The sequence below is a fragment of the Panthera leo genome, chromosome A3, assembly GCF_018350215.1.
Source record: "Panthera leo isolate Ple1 chromosome A3, P.leo_Ple1_pat1.1, whole genome shotgun sequence".
NCBI lineage: Eukaryota > Metazoa > Chordata > Mammalia > Carnivora > Felidae > Panthera > Panthera leo.
The window spans coordinates 72473800-72490721 of record NC_056681.1 but is presented as its reverse complement, the minus strand read 5'-3'; the positions used below and the strand labels follow the sequence as shown (position 1 = coordinate 72490721).

General features: G+C 35.3%; 1 protein-coding gene across 3 annotated transcripts in view; it reads left to right on the top strand.

The window, feature by feature from the left end:
• PSME4 (proteasome activator subunit 4) overlaps positions 1-16922 on the top strand; it is a 98774-nt gene that overhangs the window by 6846 nt on the left and 75006 nt on the right. For all 3 annotated transcript variants that reach the window (XM_042932270.1, XM_042932269.1, XM_042932271.1), the window contains exons 2-3: positions 12594-12734; positions 13373-13489. In XM_042932270.1, the coding sequence (XP_042788204.1) occupies positions 12594-12734; positions 13373-13489 (258 nt within the window). The remainder of the gene's footprint in view (positions 1-12593; positions 12735-13372; positions 13490-16922) is intronic.

Here is a 16922-nt window from a genome sequence, read left to right as displayed (position 1 = left end):
AGAAACTTTTACAGTCAAATGGAGAAAACAAACCTGGGATGAGGTCTATTTTAATACTCTATTCAAAAGAAAGTAGTATATATTTAATAAAAGAAGTGGAGGAAAGGAGCATTTTGGTTAAATAAAAGAATGGTGTGTTTCATAATCCAAAGTGGGGGTCAGGGAGAATAGGTTTCATCGGTGAGTTTGAGACTTTCATTTAAAAATAAATCTAGGGGCGCCTGGGTGGCTCAGTCAGTTGAGTGTCCAACTTCGGGTCAGGTCATGATCTAATGGTTTGTGGGTTTGAGCCCCATGTTAGGCTCTGCACTGACAGCTCAGAGCCTGGAGCCTGCTCTGGATTCTGTGTCTCCCTCTCTTTTTCCGTCCCATCCTCTGCTTGTGCATACTCTCTCTTTGTCTCAAAAGTAAACATTAGGAAAAATAAAAATAAATCTATAATAATTTTTATGCCTGAATATTTAGTATTAAGGGGCACCTGGCTGGCTCAGCCAGTAGAGCATGAGACTCTTGAGCTTGGGATTGTGAGTTTGAACCCTGTGTTGGGTGTGGAGATTACTTAAAAAAATAAAATATTGGGGTACCTGGGTGGCTCAGTTGGTTAAGCACCCAATTTCAGCTCAGGTCATGTTCTCATGGTTCGCAGGTTTGAGCCCCACCTCAGGCTCTCTGCTGTCAGCACAGAGCCAGCTTTGGATCCTCTGTCTCCCCTCTCTCTCTGCCCCTCTCCGCTCATGCACCCATGCATGCATTTTCTCAAAAATTACATTAAAAAATAAAATCTTAGAAAATATATTTAGTATAAAATAATTTAGGGTACAGTAATACAGTTTTTTGATAGGTGAACCATACAGTTTTGGGTAATGGTAATCACCTTTTAGGCTGGTTTGACTTTTTTTCAGAATACATAGACCCTAACTGGGTACCTGGGTGGCTCAGTTGGTTAAGTTTCCAACTCTTGGTTTTAGCTGAGGTCATGATCTCACAGTTTGTGAAATTGAGTCTCATGTCAGACTTTGCACTGACAGTGTGGAGCCTGCCTGGGATTCATTCTCTCTCTCTCTCTCTCTCTCTCTCCCTCCCCCTCTCTCCCCCTGTCCCTCTGTCCCTCCTCTGCTCATGCTCGCCCTCTCTCTCTCTTTCAAAATAAATAAATACACATTTAAAAAAATATATAGAACCTAAACTTTAGAGTTTAAAAATATAGTGAAGGGGCCCCTGGCTGGCTCAGTTGGAAGGGCATGCTACTCCTGATCTCAGGGTTGTAAGTTCAAGCCCTACATTAGGGGTAGAGATTACCAAAAAATAAATAAATAAAAACTTAAAAAAAAATTGAAATATACTAAAGGCCTTTTCCCTTACCAAGAAAAAACTAACACCATTGCAGCTATGAAATGGGTTTGAGAATAGTATTGTAGTTCAAATAAGGCAGAAATTACTTAAGAATTATTAAAAAATGGTTTAGGGGCACCTGGGTGGCTCAGTCGGTTACGTGTCCGACTTTGGCTCAGGTCATGATCTCACAGTCCGTGAGTTTGAGCCCCATGTTGGGCTCTGTGCTGACAGCTCAGAGCCTGGAGCCTGCTTTGAATTCTGTGTCTCCCTGTCTCTCTGCCCCTCCTCCACTCATGTGCACGCACGTGCCCTCTCTCTCTCTCTCTCTCTCTCTCAAAAAAAAAATAAACATTAAAATTTATTAAAAAGTGGTTTATAATCTCCTAATGGTAGACACTCTAAATGGAATGTTTACTAAAACATTTTGGGGCTTTTCAGCATAGATATTTCATCTTGTTTTCTGACAAATTTCTTTAAAAAAATTTTTTTTTTAATTTTTTTTTTTAACATTTATTTATTTTTGAGACAGAGAGAGATAGAGCATGAATGGGGGAGGGTCAGAGAGAGAGGGAGACACAGAATCTGAAACAGGCTCCAGGCTCTGAGCTGTCAGCACAGAGCCCGACGCGGGGCTCGAACCGACGAACTACGAGATCATGAGCTGAGCTGAAGTCAGATGCTTAGCCGACTGAGCCACCCAGACGCCCCTAAAAAAATTTTTTTTAATGTTTATTGATTTCTGAGAGGGAGACAGAGCACGAACATGGTATGGGGCAGAGAGAGAGAGAGTCACAGAATCTGAAGCAGGCTCCAGGTTCTGAGCTGTCAGCACAGAGCTCCATGTGGGGCTTGAACCCACAAAGCGTGAGATAATGACCTGAGCTGAAGTCGGCCACCCAATTGACTGAGCCACCCAGGTGCCCCTGACAAATTTTTTTTTTAAGCCAAGAATGGAGTAGAAGTTTTTAGAGTAAGAAATTTTATGAACGCAAGCTTTTGCAGTTGAGTGTTTATATTTTAGGCTGATTCCTAAAGAGTGTTTTTTATGTTTTTAATTTTTTTAGAGAGAGAGCGTGCACAAGTGGGGGAGAGGGTCTGAGGGGGGTAGAGAGAATCTTAGTTCCACACTCAGCTCGAAGCCCGATGTGGGGTTTGATCCCATGACCCTGGGATCTTGACCTGAGCTGAAATCAGGAGTCGGTTGCTCAGTTGACTCAGCCACCCAGGCACCCCAGATTCCTGAAGAGTTTAGTCAGAATCGTTTCTCTTTTGAGGGAAAATGGGTTACTTCCAGAGATACCAATAAATAAGATGTTGTCAAATTTCTGTCAACATGTGTCAAGCAGAGGTCCCTATTTTTTATACGGCAGGAAAAAAGTTATTTAACAAATTCAGGAATGATTTAAAATGTGATATTTCTTTTTAAATTATAATTACATAAACAATTATCTTAAAAGGTTTTCACTTTGTGGGCTTTTTTTTAGTTTGTATGGTATCACAATTTTTTAAATCTACATTTTGATTTATTAATGCTTATAGAGAATTTTTCACTTGTGGGTTATAACCATAGAGTTGTGAAATCAATTTAGGTCTTAAGAGTTTTTTGGTTTTTTGTTGTTGTTTTGGGCCGTTTTGTTTCTTTTCTAGTGAACTGCATTAGAATTATTAGTGTAAATTTAGAGGAATAAAGGTGAATGTTCATGACCTTAATTTGTTATATATATGTTTATGTGTATATCCTGGGTTATAGATGATGGCAGGTTGTGGCCCCCAAAATATGAAAGCTATTAATTTTACAGGTTTCTTTCTGTGATTCAGGTCGTATCATCAACAACTACGCCTTGAGCTATAAAGGTATAAGGGATGAAAATGAAAAGTTACAACAGTTCAAAAATTAAACTGAGGGATCTTATAAGAGAGAATTAATTAATAGATTGTTGAATGAGAGGTACAGATACTACCTATCATATATTGAGGCCTCAGAACGTGCCAGCACTATGCTAATAACTTTACATTCATTTTTTCATTTAATTTTCACAAACAACCCTCTGAATTGTAGGTATGTTTGTTACCCCAGTTTTACCTTTGAAGAAATGAGGCTTAGTGAGGTAATATATTGGCTGGTTTGCCTGAAGACCACAGGGCTCTTGCTCTTAACCATGTGTTCTAGAGGAAAGAAACCCCCAGGCTGTATACCTGGGAAAGGGGAAGTGCACCTGAACCTTGAGGTGGGATTTGGTTAGATAAGGAGGAATTTTGAAAAAGCTTTTTAATGTAGGGGAACAGAGATATGAGCAAATTAACCATATAACTGGTAAAGTCTATATTCAGAGCATCATATTGAAATAATCAGTTATCTGTCTCCTTCTAGGCTGTATGCTCCAAGACCATTTGTTACTTTAATGTTTCCATTCCCTGTTGCCATGTCTGGCTCTTAAATATTGTTCAGTAAAGTCTTTCAACATATGAATGCCCCTTATCCATGCCTCCAGAGAGAAGCAACTGGGAAAAGAATAGAGGCATCATTATTAGGTATTAATAGTGGATGACTATATTATTCCAGAAGTTGTCAATTTTAATATATCATAAAGAATATAACTGCGAAATACAATCTGCTGAAACTTCAGTGACTATTGTTTAGCCTGGCGTATAGATGGGGATAAAGAGAAGTGTATACTTCAGCTTTTCTTGTCCATTTAAAACCTTCCATCCATCAGAAGTACTATACTTGGTAAAGATAATAGGCCTGTTTTTTAGTGTGTTTTGGAAACCTACTCAATGTTTTAAAGTCATTTTGTTTAATTAGGTAAAATATTTATTGTTTGAAGTGTATTTTTTCTTTTCAAAAATAGATTAGCTCTAGTGAGCTGTTTTTAGTTACATAAGCCAGTATATTTCTCAAGATATATTCATATCTTGAGTCAAAGAAATGTTTTTCAGAATGTCTTGTTTCATTCTTTGGTTAGAGTCGAAGGTTATATATGATATATGTATAGGAGCCAGAAATACAATAATGAATAAAGAAACACATATATAACTACTCTAAGAAGTAAAATGTGGAAAATAGGTTTGGTACAAGCTATTAAGGGACAGAGAACAGAGATAGCACTTTTGGTTGGGAATGAAGGAGCACTTCATGAAAAGAAGTCTTAAAGGATAGACAGGCTATCCTTTGAATATGAACAAATAATTATGTAGTAAACAAATATCCTAAGATGTATGTAGCCTCATTAATTGAAACAGATTATTTTAGTATTATGTTTTTAATGATTTAAATATATTTTAAACCATACATTGTGCTCCAGTCAGTCTGCTAAGGTGCAGTGAGTGGTTCTCAAATGTAGTAAAATGTCTGGGAAACGTAAGAACAACTGGTACCTGGGTCCCCATTGTAGATCAGTTAAGTCAGAATGACTTCCTTGTACATTAATCAATTACCTATCACCATAGCCTTGTGAGGAAATCCAGGTTTTACTAATACAGGAATTAAATGACTTGCCCTAGGGACTGACCTGGAGCAGTTTGAATTCTCTGCAAACTTGTAAAATCATGCTGCGCCTGCTGGCTTGGCTACTGTGTTGAAATCAGTAACTATTCTGTCTATTCAGAGTAGATAATAATGTTGGGAGTTGCAAAGCAATCTAGAGCATGGAAATGTAGGGTGTTCTCTACTTTAGATAACACCTAATTTGCCTTTCTTCCTTATCAGCAGACACTTGGAATTGATATCCTTTATTGTTGTTTGTTTCTGATAGTGTATCCCTTTTCTTGATCCTCAGCTTGACCTCTCTGGAAGTGAAATGGGAGAATAAGGAACATTCTCTTGGTTGTGTCTTTTTGCCACAGTATGCTGTTCTTGGCTCTGTTCCTCTCCCTAGAGCCATCTCCTGTGCCTCTTCCTGCCTCTTTCCCCAAATGCTCAGATTTTCTTGACCTTGGGTTGCTTATTTACAGTGATGACAGCTTTCTAATCTTTGAAGATTCACATCCGTGGTCACTTACATGTGATGAAACATTGGCTTAAAAAAAAAAATCACAAAATTCTAATACTACTTCATTTATCCCCCCCTTCTGTTTAGTTTTCCAGTATGTGTTTCCTCACATCTGATTGTGAGTTCATAGTGTAAAGGAACAAAGTATATGAATCATATTCTTGTCCTGTGTATGTCTTTTGCTCTAGAAATGCTTTTTGAATACATGGGTAGTTGAGTGAAAAGAGAAGGAGAGGTGGATTTCTGAGAAAACGCTTTATTTTTTCTGTTCACTCACTGTTCCTACCAATGAGAAGCTATATCTGCATTTTTAATATTATACGTAATAATGAAAGACTTAGTCCTGGAATAAAGTCAGAGTAATAAATTCCTGATCCTCTAGTGTTCTCTGCAAATTTTGCCTTTTTTATTTTTTATTTTTTCAATTTGATGCTGTCTTAGGAACAGAAGATAGTAAAGTGGGGAGGGAGGTTGGGTTTTTTTGTATTATTTTGTTTTCTGGTTAGAGGGAAGAATGTTTCAGGTATTTCATTGGTCATGGTTATTTTATTTGCTTTAAAATACTTGTCAGTTAGTCCTCGCTGTCGGGTATTAAGACATAGTTTAGAAAATTCTTATGTCTCACCATTTATTCAGATATTTTACATTTTAGTACAGTTTTATTGTTTTAGAATGTACTTCTTGCACATTTCTTTTAGAGAAATTTCTAATGAATCTTTTCGTTGATATTATGAGAATGGAACAGTTTTCCTTCATTCATCATTATTTTTAATCTGGGTGCCATACAGGAAGGCTACTGATTTCAAAAGACATATTCTGTGTATTTTCTTATGTAGTGTAAAAGTAGTTTTTTGTTGCTAGTTTTGGATGTCTTGGGGAAAATCCTAGTATTGACAACATCTTCTTCTACTGTTCCTGAAACAGTTGCCCCTATTTGTGTTTCCTAGGTTACTTTTTTAATCTCTACATTCAGAATAATGCTAAATAATAATAGTAAGAATAGTCATTATTGCCCTGAATCTGTCTGGTTTTAAATGTTTTAGACTTTTAAAGGTGGTTTTTTGCAAAAAGAAAAAAAAAGTTTTTTGCTTTTAAAGGAAGCGCCTCTTAGAGGGGGCATGCCTCAAGTCTGATATTAACCTTTAAGACTGTGTATTTTTAAGTAATTTGGTTTCAAACACTTTGCTAGTATTTTCTAATTTATATTTTATTATAATCAGACTATTTGGCCAGAATAATGTCCATATTAGAATTAAGTGAGTTTTTCTTTGTGGCCTAGTTTATGACCAGTTCTATAAGTGTTCCACAGAGAGGGAAAAGAGGGCACAGTTTCTGTAATCTCACAATTCTTATTTGTCTTTAAAAGTCAGCTGTATTAATTACATGATTTTAATTACATTCAAAGTCTGATTGAAATGTTAAAGACATCCAGTCATTGATTTTGTTGCTGCTCTTCAGCACTTAAAGTTTTATTTTCCTCTTCAAGACTAGGTAGTAGGGTGTATTGTATACTTTTTTCAGAAGATGCATAATCCCTGGTTTTCTTTTTGTGATGTTAGTAACCATCCTACATTCTTTAGAGAATGCAAAATGCTTATTAGCTGAATTTCTCAAAAGAACTTTTCCTCCTGAACTATTGTTTACCCTGCGGTGCAATTCCTATAGGAACCAGGATAAATGTGACATTGGTTCTCTTTATTTACCAGCTTTTAAGATAATGATTTTGTTCCCTAGCATTCTTCAAATGCTCTGAGTTTTCTTTTGTTTGTATCTATATTTTTAGTAACATTATATTTAAACATTCATGGTAGTTAATTATCCTGATTCATGCTCTCTGGTGTCATTTTTTGGCTATTGAGAACTGTACAATTTGACTCCTGTTCTCTTTTAGATAAGGCTTTAAGGGGCACCTGGGTTAGGCATCCGACTTCGCCTCAGGTCATGATTGCACCATTTGAGTTCCAGTCCCGCATCTATGCTGACAGCTCAGAGCCTGGAGCCTGCTTCTGATTCTTTGTCTCCCTCTCTCGCTGCCCCTCCCCAGCTCATACTTTGTCTCTCTCAAAAATAAACAAACATTAAAAAAAATTTTCAGTAGGACTTTAATATTAAGTCTTTGATAAGAGGGCTGTTTTTATTAAGAGAAATGTAGAAATGCAGAAATATTGATTGCCTGATTTTAAACATTGTATTTTATAACAGAAATTTGATATGAATGTTTTGACATGTTAATTATAAAAATAATGCCTTTTTATTTTATAAAATTTGAATAAACAAAGGTATATAGAAGAGCATGAAAAACACTCAGTTGTACCACTCAGAGGTAACATGTTATAGTGTTTATCTTTTCATCTTAACGTATGATTATATGTTTTTATTTAGTTGTATTCATATGTATTTTGTATCCTGCTTTTTTTATATGACATTTCATTTCACATCCACTAAATTTAACAAACTGTTCTCTTATGTTGGATTTCCAGTTTTTGGGGTTTTTTTCCAGGAAGATTATTGCAGGTGTACGTAGAAAAACTTTGGTATTTTGACTATGATATTCTGGATTTTTACTTAGGATATATTGCTAGATGTAGGATTTTTAAAAAGTCATCCATAAATACTTTTAAGTGTTCTAAAGGAACCTAGTTAAACTCTGGCCTTTAAATTTTAAAGTTAAAATTCCATTTTTTGCCTTTTGAGGAGGACTACCTGAAATAAAGCATTTATTTAAGGTTAAATGTTATTGCTGAATGTCTCACGTGTTTTATAATTACAATTAGTCTTTTTAAACTATAATTACAAATAGTCTTTTTAAAAAAAATTTTTTTAACATTTATTTTTGAGAGAGAGAGAGAAACAGAGCACAAGGAGGGGAGGGACAGAGAGAGAGGGAGACACAGAATCCAATGCAGGCTCCAGGCTCTGAGCTGTCAGCACAGAGCCTGATGCAGGGCTCAAACTCATGAGCTGTGATATCATGACCTGAGCTGATCAGGTCTTAACCAACTGAGCTTAACCAACTGAGCCACCCAGATGTCCCTATAATTACAAGTAGTCTTAATGTTGCTCTGAAATGATGTTAATTTCACTTGATAGGTAGATGTAGTTAGAACCTTAGAAACCCAGTGATTGCCTTGAAGAAAAATAACTAGTGAATGACAAAACTTGTATTGAAAATGAGTATTTTTAGCTTCTAGCAACCTCTGAATCTTAGTTCATTTCAATAATGTATAATTTTATATTTATACTATCTTCAGGATGTATAGTAGAAAAAAACTTTGATAGTATTGAACATCTTATTAATTACTCTTCCTGGTATGCTGCTGTCTTTCTTTACTCAAGATTAAAAGTTAAAGCATTTGATTAATACACTATAAGATTGTGAGGAGGAAGCAGTTAAAAAATGTGTTTGTGGGGTACCTGAGTAGCTTAGTCCGTTGAGCAGCTGACTCTTGATTTTGGCTTAGGTCACAATCCCAGGGTCCTGGGATTGAGCGCTGTGTCAGGCTGTGTGCTGAGCATGGTGCCTGCTTAAGATTCTTTCTCTGCCCCCACCCCTCTCCCCTGCTTACACATTCTCTCTCTCTAAAAAAAAAAAAAAAAAAAAAATTTGAAGTACTTTTGTATTATCTTTAACTGTCCGTCCCCCCCCCCCACCCCCCGTGAGAGGGTGGAACATAATGACTTGTCGTCTGTATATTCTGGATAGTTTAAAAAATATTCTGTTCAAAAGATCAATCTTGACTGTTACCAAGGTTTTCAACTATTTTGAGACATCTAATAGTAATTTTTAGTTCTAAAATTTAATGTGAAAATTAATTGGAAAAAGAATAGACCATCTCTTAATATGGTTTAAAGTAGGATTTTTGAACATAAATACACAGAAAAACCAACTAAATTTCCTTTCCTTTTTTTTTTCTTTTTTTCTTACAGTTTTATTGCATTTCACACTCCTGTATATTTAATGGACTAGATTTAAGATGGAAGTCAGGAGTATACATTTTAAACAATCTAATGTGTAAGAAAACTAAGTAATGTCAGGCAATTTTTTGGGGGTGGCTGTACCATTTTATACACCCACCAGTAACATATGAAAGGTCTGGTTGTTCCACATTCTCACCCAAACCAGATATTATTAGGCTTTTTAATTTTAGCCAGTCTGGTGGGTGTAGTGGTACCTTACTGTGGTTTTAATTTGCTTTTACTGAGGAGTAAGGGTGTTGAGTACCTTTACATTTGCTTATTAGTCGTCTGGATGTTGTCTTCTGAGAAGCGCCTACCCGAGTCTTCTGCCTTTTTTATTGGGTTGTGTCTTTTTCTTACTGATTTGAAGGAGTTCTTATGTAATTTGGATATGAATACTTTGTCAGATGTATGTATTCCAAATATTTCATTGGGCTTTTCACTTTTAATAGTGTTTCATTGTGAATAGAATTTCTCAATTTTAATGAATACCAGTTATTAATTTTCATGTAGTACTTCTTGTGTTCTTCAGAAGAAATTTTCTTGGACTGCATTTTGAAAAATGCTGAGACAAGAACCATTTTCTGGCTGACAAGAACTATTTCCTGGTTGACAGGGAAAATAAAAGGTTTCTTTCTGAGTAATCCCCCTAACATCTCTCGTTTTGTCAGCAGTTCTACCTCCTCTAGGAATCCCCCTGTCTCTTTTCAGCATATTAAATTTGGGGCTCTGAATTTTACGTTCCTAATGTTAATAAGCACATAGTTGTCTTTCTACTGCGGTAAATGCAGTGGGCTGTAGCTAACTTCTTTCAGTGACTTAGGGCAGTATTTCCCAATTTTTCCACAGAAGTATCCTAGCCTCAGAGGAGAGTGAATGCAGGACCTCAGAGGTATCTAGCGTCCTGGCCAGACCTGAAGTAGCCACTGAAAGCAAGGGACGTCTTTGAACTCTTCTGTGTGTGCTGCTTTAGGAATATATTTAGGAATATAGCTTTCGTTTGAAAGTAGCATTTAATTGATTCTACCTTTCATTCCAAAATTTAAAGTGACATTGAGGGAGGCTGCAGGAGGTTATACCATGTTTATTCAGCTTTGAAGTATTTCAGGTAGCCCCAGGCTTAGGGTTTTTAGATATTGCCTTTACTAATCTGTTTACCAGTCCAGTGTGGTTAAGAAACTTGCACAGTAATTACTGGTAGAGGCAAAACAGTATCTCAGGTCTCATTGCTCTGCGTCCCATACTACTATCTGATCAACAGAGTACTAAGGTGAAATCATGGGATTATACCTTGAAACAACAGAAAAGAGCTGAATGAATAAATAAATACACAATAGTCTGAGAAAATGAAAAAGTGTGTTTTTAGTGGACCAAGAATTTTGAGGAATTTCTGGGAGAGAAAAGCAGTTAGATATTTTATTTTATTTTATTTTATTTTATTTTATATATTAAATTTTATTTAAATCCAAGTTAGTTGACATAAAGCATAATAATGATTTCAGGAATAGAATTTAGTGATTCATCGCTTACATATAACACTCAGTGCTCATCCCAACAAGTTCCCTCCTTAGTACCTATCATCCATTTAGGCCATCAACCCACTCCCCTTCCCTCCAGCAACCCTAGTTTTCTGTATTTAAGAGTCTATTATGGTTTTCCTCCCTGTTTTTATCTTATTTTTCCTTCCCTAGATATCCTAATTTTAGAAGTTAAGTGTAAATTCAATTTGATCTTAGCTATCAGAGAAGTGCTAGAGATCATATAAGGAGTATTAATGTCATGTTTTCTGTTCATTTATATATTTGTCTGTAAAGTGGTCTTCCTCAAAGGATTTTATGATTTTTAACTGTCCAGTCATTTGTTCTAAGTAAGTTTTTGATTACTTAAGTTTTTGTTACTTAGGCATCCCTAAAATATTCTGTAGTCATCCTTGCTTTTGGGGATGTTTTTTCCTTAAATTTGCTTGTAGTTGATGCTTTTGATGGCCTTGGTTCCCTAAAGTTAAAAGTACTGAAAATGTGTAACTTTGAGGTAAAATACTGTATTATTTTGGGTAGTAACTTAATTTTATTATAATTATGAGTTAACTCAGGAACACATAGTGTAAGTTATGTAACTTGCTGTTTTGTTACAGGATTCTAAGCAAACTATTATGTATTCTTCAAAGATTCTGTGGTTAAACAGTAAACTTCTATTATCTGTACTCTCTTGTTCTATTTTTTATATTGTGATATGCTGTTTTTAAATACTTTTAGGAGTTATAAGCTGATGATTCTCTTGAATGTGCCCTTGCTTAATAAAGGGAAGGGGACAGAGAAACTCCTTTCAAGGTTACTTATGACCACAGGCCAGTTAAGAACAAACAACAATAAGACAGTAGTGTTTTTAATTGGTCATTGAATGTTGATGAGAATTCAGTCATCATTATAAGCCTTTTGTTAATTATTATTGGGTAGTCTCTTAATTAAATACAGAATAATTCTTCCTACATAACAGTAAGTATAAAATGCTTAACATCAAGGACATTTGAAATTAAGGTATCACTATATATATATATGTTTTTTTTTGTTTGTTTGTTTTGTTTTTTTTTTTTAAGTTTATTTATTTTGAGAGCGAGAGAAAGCCTGAGTCAAGGAGGGGCATAGAGAGGGAAAGAGAGAATCCCAAACAGGTCTGCACTGTCAGCACAGAGCCCAACACAGGGCTTGAACCCACAAACTATGAGATCATGAACTGAGCCAAAGTCGAACGTTTAACTGGCTGAGCCACCCAGGTGCCCCACATATTTTCTTTATTGTGGCAAAAAGAGATAATTTTATCCTCTTAACAGTTTTTAAGTATATAGTACAGTATCATTAACTATATGTATGTTGTTGTACAACGGATCTCCAGAACTTTTTCATCATGTCTCCTGTACCCACTGAATAACTCCATTTCCCTGTGTGCCCCACCTCCACTTGTTCCTGGCAACTACCATTCTGTTTGTTTCAGTGAGTTTCATTGTTTTAGATACTGCATATATGTGGAATCATGCAGTGTTTGTCTTTTATGATTGGCTAATTTTACTTAGCATAATGTCCTCAAGGTTCCTCCATGTTGTAGCATATGACAGAAATCTCTTTTTAAAAGGCTTTATAATCCATTGTGTGTGTACGCGTGTGTATTCCACATTATCCTTATTTATTCATCCATCAGTGGACATTTACATTGTTTCTACACTTTGACTATTATGAAAAATGCTACTGTGAATATGGATGTGTCACCACACTTATTTTTGAAGGCTGTATTGATTTTTTTTTTTTTTTGCAGATATATTCGACTTTATGGGAGAAAATTTAGCAAAGAAGATCATGTTCTTTTTATCAAGTTATTGTATGAGCTGGTATCAATTCCAAAACTGGAAATCAGCATGATGCAGGGATTTGCCCGTCTCTTGATCAACTTGTTAAAGTAAGTAAATTTCCTATGGTTTCTGCTAACATTTTTTGGTTTGTTTCTTCAAGGTTTTAGGGAATGAGAGCTAAGTGTTCTTTGGTAAGAAGACCCAAGTCCCAAATTTCCAGTTAACAAAAAGATTGCAGAAAACTCTATCATAAGTTTGAGCTATATGTGTTAATTAATTAAAATTCCATCTCCTCGATGAAGCCTTCTGTTTTGTAGCAGACACTGAACTATATGTTACCTGATGTTTGTTTAAACTAGTTCTCTTATATATGTTGTAAGATCCTTGAGAAGACATGGATCATTTATTCTTTTCTTATTCCTGGAAACCCAGAACAATGCTGGAAACATTAAGTACTCCATCAATGACATGGAAAAATAAGAAATTCATTGGCAATAATGGTGGCACAAATGTAAATGCCCCTTTTTACCTGGTGCTCTTTGAGATGTGAGCAGCAGTAAGAATCTGGTGCATTGTTCTTCCTACTGCTGCGTTCTACCAATGAGTTGCCATGGATGGGGAAAAGCAAGGCCCACCAGGATGACAGCAACATTTAACGACTGTCCTTGTGTGGTAGCGGTAATATACAAACAACTGCACGTGAATATATGCATATATGTTTACTTTTTTTTTTTTTTTTAATTAGGAAAAAGGAACTTCTTTCAAGAGATGATTTGGAGTTACCTTGGAGACCACTTTATGACATGGTGGAAAGAATATTATATTCCAAGACAGAGCACCTGGGATTAAATTGGTTTCCTAAGTAAGTATTTCCTTCAAGTACTTCTTTGGGAGCACTTGGGCCTTTTAGGATTTGGTCATAATTGATAAATAATTGGGTTATTTGAGATAAGCAAATACACATTTCAATGTGCTCATTACTATGAAACTTAACTCCTAAAACAATTTATTGCCTTCTTTAAACTATATCTGAAGTTGCAGTTATGAATTTCCCACCAGGATATCTGATCACTAATATTACCATGCTGAGCAAAGAAAACAGATTTTTGTTTGAAATCTTGAATTTTGTCATTGAAAGTAATACACATTTGGTATTCTTTATTATATATCCACATGTATTTTAATACTGCAAATAAAACAAATGCCTTGAGAAGAGGAGGTTGGCATATTCCAGGAGACACCCACATCACAATTAGAGAACCATTAGTTTCAGTGACTGTTCGTGAATGTAAGCTATTCGGATGCACGACTTCTTGATTTAGACATACTAGGATTATGAACCTCTGACTAATTCTGCCTTCTTGTACATGCCTCCTAGCTCTTCCAGATCTCTAATTTTGGTGTGTTCTGTATTTTATTCTGAATTTATGGAGTACAATATGATGATCTGTCCTTTTTGGTTAATTAATAGTGATTTTAGATTTGATCTAGCTCTTTTCTCAGTCTTAGCATGTTTGGCTTAAAGTACTCAAACTATTTGTGATTGAGGTTTATTTTTTAGGAAAATTTCTACAGTTTTCTTCAATTTATTTTTTCTCTACTGTTTGTCATACACATATGTACTCATTTCCGGAAGAACACCATTTTATACACTTGTATTATTTTCCTCTTTCTTTTTTATAAATTAAGCCTTTAAAGATTTGTTTCTGTTGTTTCTCTCAATTCTAGGCATGTTTTAATTATTTCATGACTTCTTATAGTCTCCCCCTTTCAGTTCATTTAATCCACCACTCAGCTTCACCACTCAGCAGTCTTTGTTACACCCTTACATAGAATTTTCTGAAAAATGACCACAGATGGTAGATTTTAAAAGATTTTCAGGTCATAAATAAATAGCGAAATGATGTAAATGAAAAGAAGTTTTGAAAAATGACTATAGGTGATCCTGAACTTAGGCCCTAATTGGTTTTTGGACGGTGGTCACAAACAGAGTGGTAAGAAATCATTTCTTTCCTAAAGATTTCATGGGTTAAAACAAGGAAACCCATTTCAACCATAAAATGAACACAATTCACCATGAAACTAAGTGGTACATCATTCAAATATATTTTTATAAATATTTATTATGAAAACCCAAAATTTAGCATAAAAGCTTTATTATAAAGGTTCCTTTTGAGTATTTCTGCTGGAGGAAATATGGCACGGACTAGATTGACTGGGTCTTCTTAAAATAAGAGGCCATTTAGGCTTTCACTAGAATCAGCAATTTCAGGGAACTTTAAATGATGTTCAAAATCAGTTATCTTTTTGAAAATTTTCAGGCTGATTGTTCGGCTGCCTCAGAAAAATCTTTGGTAAATGATAGAGGAGAGAAGGCTATTTATTTCTTCAGTAATTCTTTCTTCTGGCTCCTGGGTGACTCAGTTAAGCATCCAACTTTGGCTCAGGTCATAATGTCATGGTTTGTGGATTCAAGCCCTGCATCCGGCTCTGTGCTGACAGCTTGGAGCCTGGAGCTTGCTTCAGATTGTGTCTCCTTCTTTCTCTCTCTCTGCCTCTCCCCTGCTTGTGCTCTTTCTCACAAAAATAAATAAACATTAAAAAAAAAAAAAAAATTCTTCAGTAAGTCCTTCCTGCAGTAAGTACTTCCTGCCCTGAGGTGTACCTTTTCAAAGACAGCTGCTTCCTTTTAAGTCTTGTGTGGTCGCTAATACTTATCTATGGCTTGCTTTCCTGGAAGTTTTGTCAGAACTTATCACACTTAGTATCAGTCAGTGCTTATAGTTCCTCCCCTGCATCTTGATACTGTAGTTATTATTACCATATCTTTTCCTGAATCTTCCCATCATCTTTGCTCTCATGGAAACCTTCTTCCTTAAAAGTTTCACCATGAGGGCTGTATGGGTGGCTCAGTCGTTTAAGCACCCAACTCTTGGTTTTGGCTCAGGTCACGACCTCACGGTTTGTGAGTTCAAGCCCTGCATCGTGCTCTGTGCTGATAATGTGGAGCCTGCTTGGGACTCGCTCTTTCTTCCTCTTTCTGCCCTCCTCTGTTTGCGTGCACTCTCTCTCAAAATAAATAAATAAACTTAAAAAAAGAAGTTTCACCATGAGTGTTCTTGGTCTTTTAAAGAAACATCATGTATTTGTTGAAATCTTTGCTTGGTTTAAAGCAGGCAGCATCCACTTTTGTGTTCTGTAGTTAACTATTCTAAAATGAAATTCATAAGTAATATGACTTACCTATACTCTTTATCTGTACTCAATGACAAAAATCAATATAAATAATTTGTTAACCATAAAATGATTCCCATAATGGGAAGGTAGTTTATTATAAAACAATATGTGTTTTGAATATGCATGCAATATTACACGAAAAGACACAATATAGTATTGAGATTTTGCACCTACTTATAATGAGTAAGTTTGAATTTAAAAGCAAGAACATCAAAACGTTTTGTATAAGAAGTACAAGAGAATAAAAGCAGCATTATGAATGGACATTAAAGTAAAAACTAGCACTAGGATAAAGAATAACAAATAGGACTTACTTAAATATGACAAGAGAGAAGTAGCTTTAATTTCAGAGTACTGAGCTGGGGAAAAAGAAAGTATGATATTCTTACAGATAAGCTGGCCTTATTATATAGTGTCACAATAATTCTTTATGTAATGATATGGAATAGTGTACTTATTTGGTATCACAAAACATTATTCTTGAACATTATTACATTTGAAAGAAATAGAGGCAAAGGATGAATTTGGAAAAGAAATATTGATAAGCTATAGAGAATTTGTGCAGTGGGCTTCCAGTGACAGTATCAGTAAGATTGAAAACTAACAAGCAGTGCTAAAGTAAATTAATAAATAATGTCAGTATATAATTTTTGCAACATAAATTGCTTTATGTGCCATACCAAAAAGGATGACAATAACATAAGCATTTAAAGTGTTTATTTCTTTTTGAGAGATAATATGAAGCTTTTTAACAGCAAAATTACTAATGAAATTCTGTGATGCCATGTTTTATATCTGCTAATTGCCAATGTAATGACAGTTGGTTCTAAACTGTTAAAATAGTCTTCAATCTTAGTTGCATATTTCACTCTTCATGCGTATAGCATTGGCAGATCGAGTGTTGCGGTTGGAATTGCTAAGATAGTGTGATTTTTGGGGGGAGAGGGCGGGGAGTAATGAATAACCCTAGGTAAAGTTTTCAAGAAATCAAAATACTTACTTCAATTTATATGTTTATTATATTCCTAGAAGATTCAGTGTCTGTTAAAACTTTACAA